General features: G+C 35.8%; 1 protein-coding gene across 1 annotated transcript in view; it reads left to right on the forward strand.

The window, feature by feature from the left end:
• LOC142333321 (invertebrate-type lysozyme 3-like) overlaps nt 1-16,787 on the forward strand; it is a 39,135-nt gene extending 22,348 nt beyond the window's left edge. The window contains exons 3-4 of the mRNA XM_075380345.1: nt 8,216-8,289; nt 16,180-16,787. Coding sequence (XP_075236460.1) covers nt 8,216-8,289; nt 16,180-16,350 — 245 coding nt within the window. The 3' untranslated portion in view covers nt 16,351-16,787. The remainder of the gene's footprint in view (nt 1-8,215; nt 8,290-16,179) is intronic.
• The last annotated feature ends 9,868 nt before the right edge of the window (nt 16,788-26,655 follow it).

The following is a 26,655-nucleotide window of genomic DNA, read 5'->3' on the forward strand; positions in this document are numbered from 1 at the left end:
TATTTTTTTATTATTTATTATAACATTATATTATAACATCCCTTATGAACATTATTCAGTGGAATGCTAGAAGTCTTCGGTCCCGCATTGAAGATATTAGAGTACTGACGCACGTACATGATCCATTATTCATGTGTTTCCAAGAAACTCATCTTCTACAACATGACCCAACAACACTCAGAGGATACTTCTGTGAGAGATACGACTGTCTAGTAGACAGTAGAGAGAGTGGTGGAGTGGTTATTTTCATGAAGAATGAGGTATCGGCTACAAGGAATCATCTAACCACTCTTATTCCTGCTGTTGCAGTAAAGGTCCTCTATCCCTTTCAAATTGCATATCTGCAATCTGTATCTCTCTCCAAACACTGAGTTCAGTGCTCTAGATGTCTCAAATCTTCTCACGCAAATACCATCTCCATCGTTAATAGTAGGAGACTTCAATGCCCACCATATTTCCTGGGCATTCCACCTTCTGCTCCACTGGAAGTATGATAAACAGAGTGAGACAAGACTTGGACCTTTGTCTGCTGAATAATGAATCACACACATTCATGTCTTCATCATCTGGTACTGTATTTAAGATCGATCTCTCCATATGCTCACCGAATTTACTCCCTCATCTTAATTGGTCTGTTTGTGATGACTTTCACGGCAGTGATCACAGACCAATTATTATTGGTTTCAGTGTAGACCGCGAGTTTAAAAAAAGGCCACGGAGATGGATTGTTGAAAAGGCGGATTGGAATGGATATTATAAAGCCTTTCAATCAGAGTATGACGATGGTACGAACATCCTTGACCAATGTTCCTCTTTTTTACGTCCATGATACTTGAGAATGCCAACAGATATATCCCAAAAACATCGGTTAATCCTAGACGTCCTTCCGTTCCATGGTGGAATGATGATTGCAAATTGCTATTAGGAATCGACGGCAGGTACTACGCACATTTAATCGTAGGCCTACAGCTGAACATCTAAATTTATACCGCAGGGCTAGAGCGGTATGCCGTCGAGTATTCTTGAACGCTAAGAGGAATTCATGGACGAAATACGTGAACACCATCTCACGTAATACTCCCACGTCTACTGTGTGGAAAAAAGTCCTTAGTAACACCAATTGGGGAGCCGATCGGTCATGTATGATATGTTTTTATTATTCCTTTGTTCGTTCCCGTTTAGATTATAGTTGTGTCACCTACTCTTCAGTTCGTCAAACCGTGCTTAAAATGCTAGATGGTGTACATCATGCTTTCCTTCGGCTTGCCACCGGCGCGTTTAAGTTAAGCCCTGTCGCAAGGTTACTTGTAGATTGTGGTGAACCATCACTTTGGGATAGACGAGACCAGCTTTTGTTATCTTATATTGCTCGTCTCAAAGGACAGCCAAATCACCCGGCTTTTGACTCAGTCCTTAGAAATCCTAATTTAAGAATGTATGAGGACCGTCCACGTTGTACTGCACCTGTAGGTGTCCGTACCCGACGTCTGCTGCAGCATATAAATGTTGACACTCCGTCATTCTTTCCATCGTATCCGTGCTCATATCCTCCGTGGAGAATAAACCTTGTAAATTTTGCTTTTGACCTTACGAGATACAATAAACAATCAACTCTACCATTCCAGCAAATGTTTCAATGTGTTCTCTCCAAGATGAACCCAGACGCGGTGGTATACACTGATGGATCGAAACAAAATGAAACCGTTGGTTGTGCTTTTGTTGTCAATGAAAGAACTTATATGTTTTGTCTACCCGATATTACGAGTGTGTTTATCGCTGAACTATACGCTATAAATAAGGCTCTAAATATCATTAACCCTAAATATAGAAACATTCTTATTTGCAGTGACTCGTGTGGTGCTCTCCAGGCGTTAGAAAAAATTTTATTCAAAAGATCCTGTCGTCATTGAAATTTACAATGCAATGCTGAGTTGTATAATCGCAACACAGAAGTAAGTTTTTGCTGTGTTCCTAGCCACGTAGGGATTCCAGGTAATGAACAAGCAGATTATGCTGCCAAAGAAGCATGTATTAAGCCTCCTTTCACCACCCGAATTACTAACTTTGATTTTATTAATCGTGTAAAACAATCACTGACAGCAAGGTGGCAAGGTGACTGGACGATTACCGTCGATAATAAACAACGGCAGATTAAAGATTCTGTGTTGGCATAGGACTCCTCTTGGAGAAAAACTCGTCGTGAGGAAGTAGTCCTCTGCCGATTACGGATAGGACATACGAGGATCACACACGAGTACCTAATGTCAGGAGGACACGCACCCCTATGCACATGATTCAACTGCCGCATGACTGTGCACCATATTCTCATAGACTGCATATGTTATGCGGCGTTCCGTCTTAAATGTAATCTACCCAGAAACATCTGTGGTGTCTTGTACAATGATAATGGCATTTTAAATCGGATGTTTCTATTTTTGCATGGTACTGATGCAAAAAATGTAATATTGTCGTGTATATTTTTTGTGCTATAAGAGTTTTTAATAAGTTTGTTTTTTATTTTTTTAATTTTACTTTCAATTTTAATTTTTTTGGTTCTGTATTTGTGATTTTGTTATCCGAGTAGGGAGCCTTTTGCACTCCCTATCGGAATTTTTTAAATTTTAGATAGTTTCTTTTTTTATTGTTTTAGCTTTTATGTTTTAAAGACTCCGTCTGTGATATTAGTTTTAAGTTTTATTTAACTTTTTTACTTTTTGTTTTTAACTTAGTTTTAAATTTTTATTACATAATTTATATTAGTTTTAAGTTTTATTTAATTTTGTTATTTTAGTTTTCAACCTAGTTTTAAGTTTTATGTTGGATCTTTTGTGGTTTTTAGTATTCTTTTTAGTCCTTTTTTTATCCAAGAATTGGCCCTTTACACCCATCTCGGACTTCGTTAAATTCTATTCACTTTTGGTTTTATTTTAGATTTTATCTATGACACTAGTTGTAAACTTTATTCATTTTTAGATTAGCTCTTCTCTTTTATTTTTTTATAAAAAAAAATTCCGGGCTATGATAACGCACAGGCGTTTTTCATCCCCCCAAAAAAGTTTTGTTTTTAGCAAGAACTAAAAACAAACTTATTTGCTAATTATTTTTTGAAAATCAGTACATCTTTGTGAAAGAAAAGAAAACTAAAGAACTGAAGAAAAGACTGAGTCTGTGTCGTTTAAGATTTATAACTTTTGTTTTTAAACGGCTTAAATAATAAGTTGATAGGATATCCTTTATTAACATATTTTCAGATAAAATGTAGAAGTTAAAAAGTCAGATGAAAGTCTTATCAAAATTCAATGCCGACGATAGTGAAATTCATAGGGAAATATTTTGAAAGCATCTTGTTTTCTATTTATGAAAATATTTTACGTTTAAGTAAAATTAAAGGCTCTCCGATAGTTTTCCTGATGATACTCCAATTCTGTAAAGAGATAAATAGATTAAAGTTTACAAAACTTACATTTTTTTTAAGCATAAATATTTTGTGAGCATAAGCATAAACAGCGTGAGAAAAAATGTAAACTATTAATTACATAAAGAAACAGTTCAACACCGTAGGCAAAATCGCAGTATTTATTCAATATATCCTCCGTCGAATTCCAAACAAGTCTGTAGGCGGAATTCCGGGTTGTTTAATAACCTGTCGTCATAATGATTATTTGTGGCACAGCATTCGTCCTCATTTCTGGTAGGTAGGCTGCATCGCGAATCTTCAGTGTTCACAAATGACCTCAGAAAAAAAGTCTATCGGATTCAAATCTGGCGACCGTGGAGCCCGTTTAAAAAGTAATTTTTCACTAATTCAGAGTTTAGGGAAGGTTTCATCAGAAAGTGTCGAATCGCACTCGCATAGTATGGTGGGAATTCGTCTGGTATAAACCGTTCAGGACGCTCTCCAGAGACGATGTGGGCTGATGCAGGCATCAGCCAATCTCTAAACATTTACAGGTATTTTTTGCCGTCCAAATTTCGTTCAGAAATATACAAGCTCTTGATACAATCACACTAGATGGCCACATCCTACGGCTACACAATCATATCCCTGCTGTATGGATCGTACGATCTCTCCTGTTACCTGGAGCGCAGATTTTGTCTGTTGAATTCATCTTTTACGCAAAAGTTTAACCTCATCGGAAAACAGGACAGAGGGTAAAAAGTCCGCATTGTCCACAATCCTGGTCCAAAAACCACCGCAAATTCCATCCTATGATTACGATCACCTTCCGGTAAGTGTTGCAGAAGTTGGACCGTAAGCAGGTGAAATGTTTCCTTCCTCAGGAACGGTGAATAAAAGAAGTTCAGTTCCAGGCTGGTTCACCGGATTGATTTCTTTGAACCGCAGTATTCCTTGGCAATCACAGCTTGTTGTATTGCGTAATCGAGTAGCCTTCCCGATCGGGGCAGATCGATAACATTACCCGTATCCTTAAACTTTCCATTAATCTTCCCACAGTGCTGTATGATACCGGCGTCCAGGACGAGGTCGATTAAACTCATTATTAACATCACGATGAAAATAACTTTTACGACCATACAGCAGTTCTATACGTTCTTCCTGGTACAACATCATTACCTGCAACCGACAAAACGAAATAGAATTATTAGAATTTCGCTTACGGTGGGGAACAATTCGCACACCTGAAAATGTTGCAGTCGAATAACATGTGGTTATATTGCTATAATATTTATATTTGATCAAAAAGTTGGATTAAATAAAATATTTTAGATCAAATAGCAAAATTATTCACTCTTCCTAATTACCTTTACCTTTTAATCATCGTTTTCAAGTGAACTATGGTTCACATGTTGAAAAAATTGATAAATTATAAATGTAGTACCTTAAAAAGTTTTACTGTAACAGGTGTTGAAAGATTATTTCTTTAATTCTTATTTCTAGGAATCTTTTATTAAAATATACCTCCCTATCCCAGTAAATAAAAAACTGATTTTCCTAGCTGGACACAATAGAATGATGTGAAATTAATAAAAAATAAAGTAAACTAGGTTTAAAGACTCATTTTATTTTGAAGTGATTTCATTTATTATTATTATTATTCTCTTGGGCAAGCCCAATAAAAAGCATCCTGGCCGTCCCAAATGCAAGGCGCAGGAGCTATAACTATTGTTCCGACATGCGTTGTATATGGGAACATGAACTATTGAATACTATGGGTGAGATATATGAATGAAAGGCAAAATACCAGACATGAAAATTTATGAACTGCCAGATGTTAACGGCCATTGTCTCCCGCTTGTAGCTCCACCTGATCGTCCCCCTCAATAACAGGCGTTATCTTATCGCACGAGCTTGTGACGTACCGACGGACCAAGCGGCATGTTCCAGCAACACAGCCTTCTGCATTGGTCTGAACAGATTTGCTGGTACTCCAACGCATCTTAACGAATCATGCAGAGAACGTGGAATCTCTCCCATCGCGCACAAAACCACTGGGACTACCATTACCTTCTCCTCTTGGTTCTAAATCTCCCTATGTTGATCTGCAAGATCCCTATACTTCACTATTTTGTCCGTGTACTTTCTCACTAAGCTGGCGGACAATGGGATTGTAACATCAATCAGGAAGGTGATCTTCTCCTGCTTCTTGGTCAGAACGATGTCTGGCCTATTATGCTCCACTGTCCTGTCCGTCAGAACAGTACGATCGTAGTACAGTTTATACCGATCGTCTTCTAATACAGACCGAGGAGTATACTTAAAATACGGGACTGATACGGCAAGGAGACCTAGGTCCAAAGCGAGCCGCTGGTGAAGAATCTTCGCCACGTTGTTATGTCGGACTGTATATTCCCTTGGAGCTAAAAACGACACCCGCCAACGATATGTTCGATGGACTCGTTGGTCGATCCACAAAGACGGCACAGGTCAGTGGTTACAGCAGAATCCTTAACGACATGCTTTCTGTAGCTGAGTGTGCTGACGACCCTATCCTGTATAGCAAATACAAGGCCTTCCGTCTCAGCAAACAACTCGGCATACTCCAGCCAGGCTACAGACGCATATCGATCAACCGCTTCATCCATAAGCGCCGCATAGTACCTCCCATGCAACTCCCTCGAACGCCATCTATTCATCACACTAATCTCGGAGAAGGTATCCTTAAGGGGCTGAAATTTCTCATCCCTTAGGCGTAGTGGGGTTAGGCTATTGTCACTTTTTACTATAACCCCGTGGAGCAAGCTGGACTGGCTCTTCCCTTGGAAGTATTTCCGGAGATTCAGCACCTGTTTTGCATGAACCTCCCGCAAATTCAACACGCCTCTTTCTCCTCTATTCCTGGATAGGTGAAACCGCTCGACGGAGCTGCGCGTGTGATGGGAGCGGTGTCGCGTGAACGATACACACATCATTCTATTAAGCCCCTCAAGGTCTGTCCGCGTCCAATTTATCACGCCAAAGCTACAGGAAATCAACGGAACAGCAAATATGTTGATGGCCTTTACCTTATTAGAACCACTCAACTGGGAACTCATGACGGCTCTTACTCTACTCCTGAAGCCAGAAGTAAGGGCCTCTTTCGTTCGACTATGGCTAATTCCAATATCCTGCAGGAAACCAAGGTACTTATATGTCTCACCACTCTGCATTGCATTCATGAGTGCAGGAGACTCCATCTGCGGCACATCACATGCCTCAATCTGCGACCATTTTCCTCTCTTCATGGCACTGACCCTACACTTGTCAAGATCAAAACTCATGCATATGTCGACACTGAACTTCTCGACTAATTTGACAAGTTGCCGGACCCTTTTTCAGTGTCAGAAATAAGCTTAATATCATCCATATACATGAAGTGGCTAAAACTGTACTACCCAAGAGCAAAACCCTTCTTGGACTTCTGTAAGATGGAAGACAGAGGGTTCAACACTAAGCAAAACCATAGAGCGCTCAAGAAATCGCCCTGAAAAAGTGCCTTGGTTGATCTGTGTTACTCCGACCTTAATGGGGTTCTTATCTGAAATAGTCAACAAAAGATTTGTGCACCACTTACCCATAACGACACTTAGGCACTCAACTACAACGGGATCGACTTTGTACAGACATAAGACCTCTATCATCCAGGAGTGCGGAACCGAGTCAAAGGCCTTCCTGTAGTCTATATATCCAGTATATAGGCTGCCCCGACTCTTCTTTGCCGTTACAGAGATAACGCTATCAATTACTAGCTGCTCTTTGCAGCCCCTTCTACCCTGACAACCAACGACTTGCATCTCGCAAAATGGCAGAGTAAAATTCTGCAAGACGCTTGTGAACAGAAGAAAAGCGCTTCTACCAAAAGTTATGCACTCCATTGATCACAGGCGCATTCCAATTACGGGTTTTCTTAACCGCCTCCTGTACATCTTCTAGAGTGATTAAATGATCTACCATTGTCTGGACTCTATCAACTCGTTTTCGTTCATCACAGATCCACGTTGCCCCACTGTTATGCTTATGCTGTGAGGAACACGACCAAAGCGTGCCCCAATAACCCAAGACCTCCTCACTAGTAGGGGACGCGTTCGCCTGAGGTTGTTGCTGTGGTGAAACCTGCAACTGCTTATGCAGCTCCTTTTGATTGGTACGAAACAAGTGAGCTTGTTCCCGGCGCATGGTACTCTGCCGATACCGCCGTAGCCGACATGACAGTACCATCAATCGTTGCTTTAACAAATCCAGGATTTCATGGCCGGTGGTGTTTTCCGGGTTCTCATACGTTCGGATTATCGACTCCGCCGCCTTCCACTGGGGTTAGCAGATGTTAAGAAACTGGACAAACGGCCAATCTCTTTCCTCAGCTTATCGACTTAATAATTACTATTATTATTATTATGCTCATAAATTCAAATCTAAAAAAGATATTGTAAAATGGAAGACTGGATTTCAAAGATAGTTGTCCAAAATCAAAAACCCTTGTAGGCTACCACAATAAGTTTTTGCAGTAAATCTAATGTATGATTGAATTTTATCCTATTTAATACATTATTGATATCTGAAGTCTCTGGATATCACTGTATAAGTTTCTTGAACCGGCAATCTTGTTCATGTAGTGTTTGTAGCTATAACACATCTATTTGCTATGGTCACTGAGACTCACTATGTACTATTTTGTGTATACATTTTTTAACACTAAAAAAAAAATGGACTAATATCATTTTATTAATATGGATTTTGTGAACAATATATTAATTGATTTATTTACTACTTTTTTAGCATATAGTCGTTGTGCAAATGATCCAGTTTGTGCCACAAGAACAGTCTATAATTATATGAAGCTCTTTAGAAAGGTAAGATTTATATTAATCTAAATTTTAACTTAGTATCCCTTCATTAAAAACAGTATTAATTAATTGTAATGCTTGTTTTTAATCAATTAATTACAAAATGTTTGTCAATATATTTTTCAACAAAATAACCTAACTGCTAATTCAATTATGAATAATATTAAATAAATAATGAAGTAAATCTTAACGTTCTAGTTAAACATAATATACTGATACCGATTAATGATGTATTTTTTTACAGCAAAGTACCAAATTTGCGATATAAATTTGAAATTGCAAATTATTTGAATTTTGTGAACAGCTTTTCTTTTTTAAAATAACTTCAAAGATTTTTAAAAGCAATTTTAATGATTTTGTTTACATATGAAGAGTATTAAATCTGCAGTGGTATCACCAAAATTTATAAAGAAAATGTTAATCTTTTTTCAAAAAGGTTTACATTTTATTCATATTTCTGAACTTCTGAAAAAAAAATGGTGATTTTTATAGGATAACTGGTTGTAATGATACATTTTCTTAAAGAAAACTTCAAATCTTGAAGTATTTAAAATATTTTAAAATGTTTAAAAAAGTAGAATTATCCTCTAGTGATTTGAGAGGGTAAGGCAAATAACAATGAGTAAAATTTGTAGAAAAATGGTGTAGTAAAATAGAATAAAACTAGCAGACACTTAGATTATCCAGTACTTACTTAAGATTACAATAATACAATAAAGGATTTATTAATAATCTACTTTTCATTAGATATGAGCATTTTTTCATTTTTCAGTTTGATATGGTTCTACCTTAAAATTCTTTATGCATAATGAAAATTTGTTTGAATACATATGCATAAAAAGTATACATGAAAGAGAATTGTCCCCCAGTATGTATACTTGTTTCATTTTGAAAAACACTTTATAGTGGTTTTAGCAGGGAAACTTTTATAAGAAAATAATGAAACAAGATATGTTTCATTTTGCTCTTTCATTTAAGCTCTGAAGTAGTGATAGAATTTTTTTGCATTATTTCTGGGCTAACAAGTGGGTTTAGCTGAAGACTTCTGGTTTGTAAAAACAAATGTTGGAAATCATTTTAATTATAAGAAGCTACATTAAGTTAATAAAGACCGAAGGAGTGATTTTGTTTTCATAATAGCCAGAACAAATAAATGCACCACAAGAGAAGTGGTTATCAAATTTTAAAGTTCCTTCTTACATTCATACTCTGGACTAGGTAGAGATAAAAAAATCTGGGAAATTGTACCTAATATAGGATAGGTTTTTCAAGCATTAATATGAGTATATGAGTAACTTCAATGCTACAGGAAAATTAGATGCTTCATGGTCTGAAAATATTCACTACTGCAATAGATTATGGAAGAGAAAGTTCTCTTGTTTATCAATACTTATCAACTCAAAAAGAATCAATAGTGATGGAGGCTTAACAAGAAGCACTGTACGAAGCATAGTCTTTCTCAGCCATAGATGTATATTTAATGTACCAAAAATAAGTTCCACAGGATTTTTATGGGATAATGGTATTTTAGCAAATACTCAAAAAATCATTTTCCCTTATTTGCAAATTGATTTTTTAATTCCATGCTGTGGTTTTATCTATTTTCTTTCTCACCACCGTTTTAATATCATTTAAAGTTTTTTTAACGTTTCCTATAATCGTCTTCTATCTTCTTATTTTTTCATAATCTTTCAGTGTCGCATTCCATACTTGTTCTTTAGTTAGCATGGTTTTAGGCAACATTAATCTACTCAAATTAATAATAATACTCAAATTAATAATTGTTCTTAAGAAGACCAGCTAAACATTTTCTATTATTTTTAATTTCTAAAAGTAAAATATGTACGGTGGATGAAATGTAATTTCATCAGTAGGCACTAACTGAACCATATTCATATTCCAAATGACTAAACTGATGTTATGAATGATATTTTAACTGAATGCAAGTGGTTGTTCATGTAAATGGTTTTAACATGCATGTTTTAATTTCTTTCATAATCAATTTTGAAAATGTGCATATGTCATTCTATGTCTTTTTGTATTATGTTAGTTTATGTTGATTATTATCAAGTTAATAATTTATTTTATTTATTATGTATTAATTGGTTAATAATAGCAAACTTCTATTTTCATAAAATCTAGAATTCACTCTTACTTTAAAATTCTTATTTTATTTAACTTACAAATTCCAATTTTTATTTACTTCATCCAATAGATGAATTAATAAGAATAGCTTTCTCTTACAATAATGATTTCTTCAGTTCTAATTTGAGTGAGAAAAGCTGGAATTATGTTTTTTTTTTAACAAGCTGTTACACTTGCTCAAATCTTTGCAGTCACTCTTATTTTAAGGAGTTCAGCTTCGGTTTCCATGAATTCAAATATTCTCTTGCTCTTTACTTCGTCATGTGATATTATGATTGTGTACATCACAGAATTCTTAATTTTCAGAGTCTTAATTTTTAAGACTTTGAGTATTCAATATAAGGGCGTGTGCAAGGCAATTATGCGGCGCTGTTTGGGCGGATAGGCTAAAATTTAAAAGCTATCAGAATATATTATTAAGAGCTCAACGCCTTATATTATTAATGGAAACAGAAGGTTACCATACTATTTCGTAGGAGGCAATCTTTGTGATTGCAGGAATGAAACCAACAGATTTAATTGTGTCAGAAAATCAGCAGCATTATGTTGCCAAGAAGTCAGGTGATTTGACTTTAGAAAAGATTCGCGAGGTAGAACGGCATGGTAATTAATGCTTTATGGCAGGCCACATGGGATGAGGCAGAGAGTGGGGTTATATGCATGGTCTCTTCCCAGACGTTGTTGGTTTGTGGGACGCTCCTTGGGTTAACCCTATCAAGTATGTGATGCAATTTCTTTCTGGTCATGGCGCCTTCGAGACAGACTCCAGTGATTTGGCCTGTAAAGAAGAATTGAGAGGAGAGTGGAAGTGTTAGGAGAAGACCAATTTGGTTTCAGAAAAAGTATAGGGGCAAGGGAAGCAATTTTAGGCGTCAAATTAATAGTAGAAGGAAGATTAAAGAAAAACAAACCAACATATTGGGCATTTATAGACCTAGGAAAGGCATTCGATAACGTAGACTGGAATAAAATGTTCAGCATTTAAAAAAAATTAGGGTTCAAATACAGAGATAGAAGAACAACTGATAACATTTACAGGAACCAAACAGCAACAGTAATAATTGTAGAACATAAGAAAGAAGCCGTAATAAGAAAGGAAGTCCGACAAGGATGTTCCCTGTGCCCGTTATTTTTTAATCTTTACATAGGACTAGCAGTTAATGATGTTAAAGAAGAATTTAGATCCAGAGTAACAGTACAAGGTGTAAAGATAAAGATGCTATGATTTGCTGATGATATAGTAATTCTAGCTGAGAGTAAAAAGGATTTAGAAAAAATAATGAACGGGCACAGATGAAGTCCTATGCAAGAACTATCTCATGAAAACAAAATGAAAGTAATGAAATGTAGTAGAAATAATGAAGATGGACCACTTTGTGTGAAAATAGGAAGAGAAAGGATTATGGAGGTAGAAGAATTTTGTTATTTGGGAAGTAGAATTACTAAAGATGGACGAAGCAGGAGCGATATAAAATGCTGAATAGCACAGGCGAAATGAACTTTCAGTCAGAAATATAATTTGTTTACATCAAAAATTAATTTAAATGTCAGGGAAAGATTTTTGAAAGTATATGTTTGGAGCGTCGCTTTATATGGAAGTGGAACTTGGACGATCGGAGTACCTGAGAAGAAAAGTTAGAAGCTTTTGAAATGTGGTGCTATAGGAGAATGTTAAAAATTAGATGGGTGGATAAAGAGACAAATGAAGAGGTGTTGCAGCAAATCTATGAACAAAGAAGCATTTGGAAAATATAGTTAAAAGAAGAGACAGATATATAGGCCACATATTAAGGCATACTGGAATAGTCGCTTTAATAATAGAGGGTCAGGTAGAAGGAAAAAGTTGTGCAGGCAGGCAACATTTGGAATATGTAAAACAAATTGTTAGGGATGTAGGATGTAGGGGGTATACCGAAATGAAACGACTAGTACTAGATAGGGAATCTTGGAGAGCTGCATCAAACCAATCAAATGACTGAAATCAAAAAAAAAAAAGAAAAAAATTTTTACTTTTATTTCTTGTTTTGTGTTATGTTACAGTTGCGTGTTGAACTCAACTTCAAACCTATTGGGTAGGTAGTTGCACTTTCAATTTCAGTTCCTTCATGTCAGTCAGTCTTGTTAAAGACTCATCATAGATATGTTTTGTTTCAAAGATTCAAAGTGTCAGATGAAATCTCTAGTGAGTATGTTGCCATTGCTGGTTTTCCAAAAAGTCAAATTTGGGACTACTTTTATTTAAAATTTTTATAGATTGTAACATTGGAAATGATAAATCTAAAGCTCATTAAATTTGCAGATGAAATATGTGGAAAAGTTAACTGTTAACAGAAAATTTTTGGCCTTTCAAAGGGTTGTATGTGGGGTCATGAATGGTCTATTTATAATATGCCTTTTTATCATAATAAAACTGCAGTTATGACTTTATACTAGGAAGACATTAAAAGTTAAGCAACAATATATTGTCACGTGTTCGTGGTTTGACAAAGATATTGAGAGACAGCATAGGAAAGAATCTCTTATAAATACGATTTATTACACTAGTGCAAAATAGCAATTCAAATTAAATACAAAATTAATTTAATATCAATTAAATTATAAATACCAAAATATAATTATGATTTACTAAACACTTTATAATAACTAATAGAAATTAATTGAGTTAACACTAAGATAACAATCGATGATCTACTATTCATGCAATTCACTTTATGCATATTATTCACTTTCACTGCTTACAAATGAACTACTCTACATTTATGAATGAATAGAATAATGTCACTTTCATGCCTGTTCACAAGTAACTCACCGAATAGTTTCTTGTTTTTAATCACTGTCCAAAATGGAATGCTCATGATGCACTTTTTACTCTTTTGTTACTTGACCACTCCAAATGCTTCCGAACACCATAATTACTTTTATTGAAACAGAACTGAAATCGAACTTGTAATTTGTAACTGGCACTCCACTGGTCCCCGGCAGTATTTATATCTCCTGACCTGCAGTACCAGTACCTGACCTGCCCTTTTGATTGTTCAAGCATAATAATTTCCATTGTTCACATGACCTTCTTTACCTTTTTCACTTTTCTATAAATCCTTTTCTACAAAAAATCCCTTTAACATTCTTCTAGATTCTTCCTTCTTCGTTTTCTCTCTCTTTCTTCTTCTTGGAAGCTTCTCTACCTTTTACACTATTATAGATACTTAAGAAATACATCTAGCACACTAGAATCCATCTATGATTTACTTTTGATGCTAAGCTTTTATTTAAATAATACATAGATATTATAACAGTTACAGCATGAAAGAATCTTGGTTTAATATTTTTGGTCGACTGGGCACTTTCAGGGGATTAGCACTATTTGGTACCTCTACCAAACACTGATTAGATTGATATTGGAGTACTGTTCTATAAATTGGTACTATAATAGGGAGGTTACCAATTTGAAGGTGGTAGTGCAGAAGTTCCTTTGGAATTTATGGCATAATGGAGTGTTTTTGCATCAATACTTGTTTATAGCAGAATGTATTTTTTTGGAAATTCCATCCTTGGAAGCAAGGAGAAAAATGCAAATGTAACATTTATATGTAAGGCAATGCATGGATACATTGAGAGTATTAGTATGGATTCAGAATCCTTATGTTAATAATAAGAGGCATAAATTATTTAAATATTATCAGCGAGATAATTTATCTCCACTGGCTGAATGTGCTGAAAGCCTTAATTTTGTTAATGAAAGTCGAGCTGATGTGTTTAATGAGAAGCTTACTCGTACTTCTTTTAAAAGTATAATTGGAGATATTTATTTATAATGCTTCTACTAGGTGAGTGGGAATTCATGATCACCTTAGGATTTCTGCTGAGTGGAATACATAATCTATTTTTTTATTGTAATAAGATCATGGTTTTTTATGGATAAGTTCTGTTAAAATTACTTTCCCCTCTTTAGATTTTAGTAAGGTTAAGATGTTACTTTCGGAATTAGATATTTTCTGACTAAGTATACTAGTACACTTGTACACTAGTTTTTTGACTTCGTACTATTTAGAGTGTAATTGTATTTTGTGGTATATTTTAAATAATTTCTTTAGGAATCCTAATAGGTTAGCACAGCATACAAAGGTTTTTAATGTTCTGCTTGATGTCTACCTTGTCAAGAAGATGTGCAGCTAGATCTTCCCTGCTTCCTTGGGTAGATAAGGTATTTTCTTGGAGACTGGGATGGCTAGAAGGGGTGACAGGAAGCCATCCACTACAAAAAAAAAAAAAAATTATTATTATCATGCTACTGTTAGGTTTTTAATAGATGTATTAATTTTTGTTAAGTATTTGTATATTTTTATGTTATATTTTTTTATGTATTATTATTATTTTATTGGTGGGTCATTTCTGTAAATTCTTTTTCCCGTTATTTTTCATAAATATTTTTTTAAAGAGTTATTTACAACCATCATTACAATACAAATCTTTTTTATGAGCTATATCCTTTTTGTATTTCATCTCTTCCATGATTATTTGCTTCTTGAGTAGATGTGTATTCTATTACTTCTATTAAACAACATACTGATCTTATTTCAATACTGATGATTTGAATATTTATTTATTATTTTGTAACTATTAAATGTTTTTCTGTGTATATTATTCTCATGTTGTCTATATTAATTTTTATTTTATGTGTAAAGCATTTATAACATTTTCTGATGCTAGTTAATATGTGAATTTAAATTATTATTATATACATTTAATTTGTTCATTGTAATTTTCAACACATTTTTTATGTTTCTCAATAATGAACATCATTCATGTATTTTACTTTTAGAAGGATCTCATACATTTTTATTAAATCATAACAATATTCTATTTCTAAATTCTTTTACATATATTTCTGATATAGTTGCTGATAAAGACATTCTCTCTGGCAGACCAGATTTCTGTTTATTTTCTTTATTACTAGATTTAAAATAATTTTGGTATTTCTTAATATTGTATTGTATTGTTTATATTAACTTTGTTATAATACTTAGTAAATTAATTTCATATTGTTTCTATTGTTTTATTTACCTGGTACATTAATAAAAATTTTATTCCATGTAAAGTCATTTTGTTTTTCCATTAACATTCTATTTTCTGTTTCCTTAATCAGTTCAATTTATTATTATTGTATTTTTGAACTAATTATTTTGTACATGATTAAACTATAAAATATACATATGCTTTTTCAATAAAACAAAATAAAATGAGAATCATGACCAAATGATTTACATAAAATATACACCCAGGGATATCAGTAAGTTCACTTAGTTTTTGGTGTATAATTAAATACCTCCACCAAGAGGTGTATTTATGAAACTATCACCTCTAAAAATTTGGATAGCTAGCTATGGACACACACACACACACACACACACACACACACACACACACACACACACACACACACACACACAAGCTGAGATACAACACATTCTTTTTCCATAATTGGACAACTAGAATGTGGAGAAACAAGCTAGCTGTTCAAGTTATAAATTTTGAAATCATCTAGTGAACACCAGTTAGTACCAACCACACCAACACCAATTTTGTTTATAAGAATGATTCTACTGAACAAGGTATGAAATATAATATAGAGCGATAAGTAATTCTATATTATCAGAAGGTGCTCAGTTAATTATAAAATTAAATTGTTTATTTAATACAATGTAATTACTTATTTAAGATTTAATGAGAATTTGCTTAATTTTTTTCTAGGATTGTGATAATAATGGTGATGTGGACTGCTTAGATATTATTCGTGCTCATTTATTAGGTTTGGAAAATTGTTCACAATACTTATATGATAGTTTCAAAAACGGTTTATGTTCCTGTTTACATAGACGTGAAGATCCGAAATATATGCCAGTTGGTTGTAAACACAAATAGTTTGTAAATATATAGATGCAAACTGTACTCTAAGAATACTTTAAATTAGTTAATGATATCTTTAAGGAACATGATATGATATCTTTAAGATGCATAATGTAGAGTTCAATAATAAAATCATCTTTTTACATAAAAAAAAAAAAAAAAAAAAAAAAAAAAAAACAGTGATGAATATAACAAGAAATATCAAATTACTTGTTAATTTTTTTGTAAACCTATTTCTTTTGCATCAGTTTCTTTCTTTTTCTTTTGTACCAATTTTTTTTGTAATTGTAAATGAAAATTTATCAAATAAAATTTCAAAGTACAAATAGCTTGTGTTTGAACAGATTGTATTATAAAGATAAAAAAATAAACTGCGTTATTAGTTATAAAGGTGTTAAATGTAACATTAATGTATTAATAAAATTATTTTTAAAATGAGTTTTACAAATCCACTTTTTCTTATTACTTTAATTCATAAAAAATACTGTATTTCCTTATTGTGGTATATACTCTAAATCCTAAGATGTGTTCTTGTACTTCTTTTCTCTCCTCTTAAGTAATCTCACCTGATGATTCAAGGATTATTTTACCTACAGATTTTTTATCCAAGAAGAAGCCAGTATAAAATTAAAAAAAGAAAGAGATAAGAAAAAGCATTTTCTTAAAATATAAACCTATTGTTTACCATTTTTTCAATAACGCTGCACTCAAAGCCTAAAATAGGCCAAATAAGGAATAAACAAACATAAAAAATATGCATTAAATTTGGAATCTCTTCCTTTTATAGAAGTCTGTTAAAATAGATTTGTTGTGAGATACAACAATTCTGCAGCAGACTTAGCAAAAAAAGTTTACTAATTAACAAAATTCAGAAAAGGACAATAATTCCTAGGATAGTTTCCAAAGACGACTAGTAATAGTCCTGGTACTAATACTAATACCTTGCATACTAGTTTTCATATTTCAAAGTCTTTAAGAATATTCTGAAGTCATTCTTATCAAAATATTTTTCATACCAAACCTGAGAATAATTAATTTAGAAACTTGATCTAAAACTGTAACAAATTTCTGCATTACAGACAGCTCTTACTAACACTCAGTAGCAGTTTTTTTTATACCAATAGAGTTATGGTCAAGTATGAATTATAACGAGTGATTAAAGCCCTCAATGAAGTTGTAAAGAATAATGAATTCAAATTTTCACAAGAGAAAATTTGTTACGTACGCTTCTGTAGGGAGAGAACTCTTCATTTTAGTCCTGTTTTGACCATCAATGACCATCCAGCACAGTGCAAAGACAATGTGCATTTTCTAGGTATATTATTAGATAAAGCCCTCAGTTGGGATCTTCTGTACACATACTGGATCTTGTGTTAGTTATAAGAAAGCCATAACCATTATTAAATGTTTATTGAGCATCAATTAGTGTTCAGAAAAAAAAAATAACTGCAATTATGCATTGATACAGCTGAAGCTCGATTATGTGTGTATTGCATATTCATCCGCTAGAAAGTTGCATCTAAGAAACTTAGATGTTATACATAACAGCAGAATCAGATATGCCACAGAGCTTTTCGTAGAAGGCCAGAGACTAATTTAATGTCTGTAGCTGGCACAGTGCCATGACCTTACAGGAAAGAGATCTTACTATTAAGATATGTAGCAAATATATGAGACTTTCCTATTTGTATAAACAATAAAGCAATCCTTTAATAACATTTTTTGGCTACATTATATGAACATTGAGCTACATATTCTAGACCAGCAGGAGCAATATGTTATTGTGTATTAGCAACAAAACATGGAATTGCTTTTCCAAACATTAACAATTTCTATGAGAGAAATACTTCCATGGCAATATCCATAAGAACAAGATTGGAACTCTCTTGTGGAAAAATAAAAGAGAAACTAGCAGTGATCATCCAATAGGAATTTTTGTCAATCAGTAACTATAAATGATATATTAAAATTTAAACTGATGGTTCTAAAACTGAACATGGTGTTGTATGTTCTGTATACATAGAAGGAGAGCTGCATTTTCGGAAACTGCCAGATATGGCCAGTGTTTACATGACAGACCTCGTTACTATACAGAAAGCTCTTTGATACACAGGGCATTTTGTGAAGAGTAAGTGCTTATATGTTCCGACTAAGCGCACTAATTGCTATTTGGAACAAGAACACTGAAGATGTTTTATTGTAATCATCCTTTCCATTCTGTTTGTGTTAAGTCGATGGGGGCAGCGATGTGTATTTGTATGGACTCCAGGGCATGCTGTTATCTCAGGAAATGAAAGAGCAGATGAAGTTGCCAGAATGGCAATAATTTGTGAGAATATGGATGTAATCCTAACTTGTGTGGCAGACAATAAAAATCGTCTAACACCATCAGAAACACGAGGAGTAATAAATTGAGAAGACTAAACATGAAATTAAATTCAATTAAAACTATTCCATATATACTCGTATGTCACAGAGTCATGGGTAAAAAATTCATACAAACTTGTGCATAAGAAAAAATCATCAGTCAATGCTATTACATCTTGTGTAATAAAGATGAAGAATTATAGAGCCAACATGATACAAACCATAGCTACCAAAAGAATAACATAATATAAAATAAACTAGAATAAAAATTTAATTTCAAAAGAATAACAAACTAATAAAATAAAAATGAAGATACCCTATGCCAAAAATACAAACTGACAATAAAAGCGAAAAGAAAAGAAATTATGTCAACCATTAGGATACATAAATAATTAAATAAGTAAAATAATATTAGTGTTATCAAAATATTGGAGCAGAACAAGCAAACCCATCATCCATATATCACACATACATAACAGTTGCAGAAGTCCTATTCATAGTAGTCCCATTGCTAAGGTCACTATCTAGCCAGCACCATGGTGAAGATCCAAAAGCAGCACCGACAGGCTCGCTACTTTTCAGTTTACAATAGGACTGCCAACACTATCCAGAGCCCAACAGCAAAGAAATCTTGGATTTGAATCTTGAGACTGGCTGGAAAAAATCAAACCTCTAAGAAAACTCATTTGCAAGATCAGTACGTCACATAACCAGAGAGCAAACTTGTGGCTCTTGACTCTCAACAAAAACTATAGAAATCCTTATTTGAAAATTGGGCACTCTCAAAGCGATGTTTCTCTTAAATGGTTGATTACCATGAAGACTTTTATAGCAAGTCAGATGTACATCGTAGATCACCAGATGCTGAATTTTGAGGAAATGGAATCTCGTTTCACATTCATCAAGACATGTGATTTATGGAAACTTAGATGCAAGAAATGAAATAGATTTATACTGGACCTGTTCAATATCATTAGTTATAAAACCCCGAGGATTATTCATTCCAGATCACACTACAGTACTCAAGATGAGAACTAACCAAAAATTTATAAAGAACACATCAAGTATCCAGGACAGAGAAAAAACGATCCATTCACCTAATTAAACCCAAATTCTGCTTAGCCCTACTGGTAATATTCTCATTATGAGGAACAAATGAAAACCTTTGATTGTTGAGTAGACCAAGATCTTTAACATGCACCTCTCTCTTGATTTTCTGATAACCAACAAAATACAGTGTAACAAGAGGATTAGTCATCCTCGAAAACATCACCACAAATATCTTCCCCAGATATAATGGAACTCAACATAGCATCGACCACGCATGAACTCCTTTAATAGTCAATTGTAGTGTCTGATGTTCATCCTAAGTCAGGATCTGAAGAGAAATATTTACATCATCTGCGTAAATTAAAATTTGAGATGTTATACCTTCAACTATACCATTTATAAAAAGTAGAAGTAAAAGGGCAATCAAGAATAGAAACTTGCAGGATGCCAGAAGACAGAGAAATTTTAAAGAAAAAATCCTCTAAACCTCACTGCAAAAAAATCAAATAAGACCTCATTCATTTCACAGAAATGTTGGAAGGCCAAGTCCCTTTAGTTTTTCAATTAACACTGAATGCGACATTCTATCGAAGGCCTTGCTGAAGTCAAAATAAATCACATTCCTCAACTATGGGACAAGCATAATCCATAAATGTGAATAGACTGGATGTACTAGATTTTTGACCTACAAAACCATGCTGGAAGGATGATACCTGATCCTTCACCTGCAATTATAAATAATGCGCTCAAATATTTTTGAAGTACAACGATGAAAGTATCTTTGAGACTGGAAGAAAGGAACCAATCTCATGAGACAAGACCTTTTCGGAATAGGTGAAACAACATTCTTCCATATGACTGGATAGAGACCAGACCATAGAATTCTATTGAACAAGCAACAGGGCAATCAAATCAGCCAACTCCCATAAATGAAGATAAGGATGTCATCAGGTCCCGACCCAGATTTGAAATTTAAACTACCAGTGGCCCTCATAACTTCTTGTTCAGATTTAATTTTAGTGAGTGGAGTTGGAGGATTTACTGTGATCAGTTGTGGTTTACTGAGCTCTTATTTGAGCCTTGTTGGTTATATTTAACGGATTGTACAATGGAAAATAGTGATTTAGATATCAGGACGGTTTTGTAGTATATTTATGAGTTTTTTTGGTGAGTGGATTGTTTTTTTTAGTGTTTCTTTACTATTTAGTATTATTAATAAGGCCTGTAATTATTTGCTGTGGCCTCCCTGTGGGAGGCATCTTGTTTACGGTAGAAGTCTTATTTGACTCTTATCTTGGTGTTTTGTTTTTCATTAACAATAGACATTGTTTGTTATATAACTAATAACACTGTAGTAGATATTCTTTTGTCATTGATAGCATTAACTATTATTAATTTTATTGATGTTAGTATTAGTGCATTGAAATTGATTTAATTTTAATCTCAATTATTGTTATCTTAAATTATGGACTTGTAGCTTTATTCAATTAGTTATAGTATTTGTGTACAGGAATTGAATTAATTTTGATTTCTTCTTTGTTGTTATCTTTATAGTTTAATAGCTTTATTTGTTAAGCTTCTGTTCAGATATAGCCTGAGTTACTCCCCCCTTTGAGTTGGTGAAGAGAAGCAGCAGCAGCAGGCACTACAGTATACCTTTTCCTTGCAGGAATCCACCACAAGTGACTCTATGGATAGTGTGGTGTCAAGTTAGAAGCTGAAGGATCAGGTTGGCGAGCTCCTCTCAGAAGGAGTTATTGACATACTTGAAAGAACTCAGCAGCGTTAGAAGTACTCTGTCGAAACATGCAGAGAAAAGTCATACCGCCAGGGAGATTAAGGAACTCACTGCCAATATGGAGAAAGTAGTACTAGCCTTTAAGGCTTTTCTTCATTCGAATCCTTTTGAGAAGAAACTGGAGGCCAAAGATGTTGCATGCCAGACCAGGGCAGTGGCTGATAGTGAGGAATTGCTGAGGCAGTTAGAGGAGGGTACCACCGGCTTGGTCTAGTGGTGAACGCGTCTTCCCAAATCAGCTGATTTGGAAGTCGAGAGTTCCAGCGTTCAAATCCTAGTAAAGTCAGTTATTTTTACATGGATTTGAATACTAGATCATGAATACAGGTGTTCTTTGGTGGTTGGGTTTCAATTAACCACATATCTCAGGAATGGTTGAACTGAGACTATACAATACTACACTCATACATATCATTCATTCATCCTCTAAATTATTATCTGAAAGGTAATTACTGAAGGCTAAAAAAGAAAAAGAAAGAAAAAAATTACAGGAGGATGTCCGGAACAATGAAATTGATGCCTTAGTGGTGGCCAGGTGGCAGAAAGAGTTGTTCCAGAGGACACTGGAACTAAAGGACTCCATATTTACAGAAAGAGAAAAGGACCTTGACATCACCAGGCCAAAGAGTGAATTTTCAGAGGTGGTGTGTAGTGTGGCACCAAGAGTCAGAGATTTGGCAGAGATTTGGGGCTCCTGAAGGTTGGGCACTTATTGGTCTACTCGGAAACGGCAACAATTTTGAGAGGAGAGGATGTGAAGGATTATGAAAAAAGTGTTTTCACTCTGATTATAGAATCATCGATTGGTGAAGGTAATATCCCTCACCTAAGGAAGGGGATAGCAGAGGTCTTTCTCCAAGTAAAACATGATGTGTTTGGAACTAAGGAAGGTGATGCGACTGAAGTAACAAGGAAGTTTCTTGAGTATGTGGGTCGCAGGACAAACCGCACAACAAGAATTTATGACGAGAAGGTAAATAAAAATAAAAAGAGGATGGACAGGACCCAGCAGGAACCCAGCAGTCAGCAGGACCCCTGGTGAAAAGGCTAGGACGCTGGTTGTTAGAGCTGATGGTAAAGAGAGGAAAAGAATCTTCGCGGATCTCCTCAAGGAGGTTAAGGGTGGAGTACAGGAAGGTGACCTGGAGATCCTCTCTGTCCGAAGGGGAGAGGGAGAGGACCTGTAGATCTGAGTCAAGGATGAAGACAAGGGCCCAAAAAAGTTAGTGAAGAATCATCAGGAGGGAGTGCAAGGGTCAAGGTGGCCATGAGACAAAAAACACGTAATCAGAGAGTCAGCATCAGAGATATCGATGCTTTACCTACTAAAGAAGAAGTCATCAAGGCCGTTACGCAGACTGTAGAGGTGGAGGAAAAGGCCATTCAGGCGATAAAGATGTACCGGCCCATCTGTGTACACAGATGGCCTCTTTGCTGCTCAACAGTGGGGAAGCGGAAAACCTATTACAAAAGTTGCACCTTAGTGTGGGCATTATATCATATAGAGTTATGCCTGATGTTGAACAGTAGACATGTTACCAGTGTTGGGATCTCGACTATATGGCTTTAAAATGTCAGGGCACCGACAGGTTCAGAAGCTATTTTAACTGCAACGAGGAGGGCCATTTTAAGGCGGGCTGCAGAGAACCAGTTACTTGCAGGAAGTGCGGCGCAGAGAGCTACAGATATGGGAACCCTGTATGCAAGTGATGAAAGTTCTTCAATTGAACGCGAACAGATCCCGCCAGGCCCATGATCTGTTGTGGGCCATCCAAGTGGAGCGTGGAGATGATCTGCTGTTCATCTCAGAACCGAATGTTGGAGTATTGTAGGCAGATTGATAGCATAAGAACCCTGACAATACGTGTGCAGTGGTTGCTGTCTTTACAGCAACTAATAACTAGACTTATAACTAATAACTAATAACTTACAACTAATAACTAGACTAATAACTAATAACTAGACTAACTAATAACTTAGACTTTTCTAAGTGCTCTCCAGTGCAATCAAGGAGATCTTCTGATGTCAAACAGGAGCAAGCTAAGCCGCAGGACGTTGCCTCTGGTAGCAAAGAATTGCAAGTTGTGGTTAATGTGAACCCGTTTCAACCCCATTTCTACACTACGACGTTCACTGGAAATGCATAGAATTGCATCAAGTGAAAAGAAAAAAGATAACAAGACAGGCGATGTTGCCTTTAGCAGCAAAGATGTTGAGACGGCTGATGCTGGTAACGCTGAGAAAGCTAAAACGTCAAAAGGAATTGGCACTAAAAAGAGGTATGACATACCAAAACTTGGCGGGATCGATGAAATGATGAAATCGAGCTAATGGTTTCTGATTTGGAGAGCAGCAGACTAGTGTGTCTGCTGATATGGAAGTGGTCCAGTGGATACATAGTGGTACAGTGAATAGACAGGAAGGGAGGAGTAGACCACAGCAAGTACTTGGTGGTAAGAAGGAGGCCACCAGACTGCTAGTGAGTTCTCAAGCATTAGGGGCTACATCACCCTCCTCTGACAGAGAAGATAGAAGATCCAGAGAGGATAGAAAAAGACGAAGACCCTCGAGTGCTGAAGACCGAGGAGCAGATAATGAACTAGTTGAACTAATAAACAAACTGGAGGACAAACATGTAACCCAAATGTTACATGACAATATTGACAAGAATAGAAAGCGTGAAATTAAGCGAGGGTGAACTGTCCATTTTCGGAGGGCAGATCACAGAATTTAGATCTGTACTTATATCACAGGCGTTATAGAAATCGAGAATTAGCGATGCAAACTGAAAATTGGCTGGGTGTCATGTCGTGTGATCCCAGGTATTGATTCAGAGAAATGTTACAGATGTTGGACAGTAGATCACAAGGTAATCAATTGTGTCGGCTCAAATAGAATAAGATGCTGCCTTATTTGCGGCAAAGATGGTCACTTTGAAGTGGATTGTCCTGAATACCCACGAAGGACTAGACGCAGCACCGGAGGCCTAGAGTGTCGAACCACGCGTGATGCTTAATTGATTTTAACCATCTCTAATAGTACCATGTCACACGACATGGTTGATGAGATAGCCAGAAGTTATCGGGGGGATTTTTTGGTGATAACGGAGCCGAAAAAACTACTAGCTGTAAAACGTGTGTGATGCACTGACACCAATGCGGATGTAACAATACGGGACGTAACTGGTAGACTTAGATGGCGATTGTTTGATAGAAGCCAGGGTTTAGTTTCGGTAGAGGTTTGGGATGCAATGATAATAGGTGCATATATCTCCCCTAATTGTAGTTTAGAACAATATGAAGATTTTGTGTCTAGGTTGCAGGCTTTAATATACAGGGCTCGTAGGAGAGCTATCCTGGTTGGTGATTTGAATTGTAAGGCTGTTAGTTTAGGAGGTTCTTACACTAACAGATGGGGCGAATTGCTGACTGAGTACTTGCAGACTATGAATATATATTGCCTAAATGATCAGACGCCGACCTCTCATACTAGAGGTCATGAAGCAGTTCTGGATTTAACTATACTTGACGGGAGATGGGATCACAGGATGTAACTGGAGAGTTTTGGAGGATGAGACGGCGAGTGATCACCGAGCGACCTTCCTGGAAATCAAGAATATAGTTTTTAGAGAAAGAAGTGGGCCTCCTATGAGACTCAATGACAAACAGATGGATGCTGACAGAGTCATTTTGAAACTGGAGGAGGGTTTTCCAGTGACTGCTGAAAATCAACAGGCGGTAATGATGCAGGAGATCAAAAAGATAATTCAAGTTAAGAGGAATATTAAACCCGCGTACTGGTGGTTCCCAGGTATTGGGGACCATATATATTGAACACTCCACTACCCGTATCGGGAAGTGGAGACTGTTAAGCATTTGGGCGTTATTTTGGATGAACGTTGCTTATTCAGTGAACATGTGGTGTACGTTTATAATCGTGCAGAAAGTACACTCGCGAAGTTGAGACGACTTATGTTGGCCCAATTGGCACCAAGAGCTTCCAAAAGAAGAACTATAATGACTGCTGTGACATCTATATTTTTGCATACAATGCCTGTTTGGAAAAGCGTTATACGCATAAAAACGGAGTCTGAGCAGAATCATCAGTATACACAGAAGATCTCTGTTGGGAGTGGTTACAGGATACCGTACAATATCGTACGAGGCCGTATGTGTGCTGGCAGGCGTTCCGCCAATATAACTGTTGATCATGGAGGGGGAATACAGGCATGAAGGCATCTGTAAATCAGATGCGAGGTTAAATGTCATGCGATTGTGGCAAGACAGATGGCAGTAGGCAAACAAAGCTGTATGGACCAAAAGACTAATTCCAGACTTACTGAAGTGGAAAAATAGGGCTTTCGGGGAGATGAATTTTCATCTCTCCTAGGCGTTGCCGGGTGCTTTGAGGCATACCTACATCGATTTGGCAGGAGAGAAACGCTTATATGTCTCTTTTGTGATGACGTTTATACAGTTGAACATACTGTTTCCCATTGTATGGCTTGGCGCAGTTTACGAGAAGTTGCTGGCATTGATGGGCTACAGCTAGCGGACCTGATGGTTAACGTCTGAGGTTAACTGGAGGTTGGTAGACGGATTTGTTGCTGAAGTAATAAAGAAAAAGAATGAAGAGGAGCGAAAATTAGGGCGATAATGTGTGTGGGTGTTAGCGATGGGTGGACAGCCCTATTCAAACAGCCGACATGCCGAGGTGTACCGGTTTCATTGATCGACTGGGGACTTCAAGGGAGATATCGGATGATGGGTGCCTATGCATATATATATATATACACACACATATATATATAAACAATTTATATAATATAAAAATAAATATGTTTATATAATAAATTTATATTTATATATGTATAAATAAAAAAAAGGGATTGATTAACATAGGTGAGGGAATAAAAAATCAAATGATCCGGCTGTGACTGGCTGATCTGCCATGCCGGACGTACTGCCGGTAGGTGGGGAGGCCATTTCGTGGCGAGGACGCGCTCCTGGGCTGTGCTACGTTTAACTGGATGACTGGCCCAGGATTGTAGGGGGGGAAAAGTACTTAGCGGAGTCGCCTTCCGTGGTAGCGTCTCGGCCTTTCAT

The sequence above is a fragment of the Lycorma delicatula genome, chromosome 1, assembly GCF_047948215.1.
Source record: "Lycorma delicatula isolate Av1 chromosome 1, ASM4794821v1, whole genome shotgun sequence".
NCBI classification, from domain to species: Eukaryota; Metazoa; Arthropoda; class Insecta; order Hemiptera; family Fulgoridae; genus Lycorma; species Lycorma delicatula.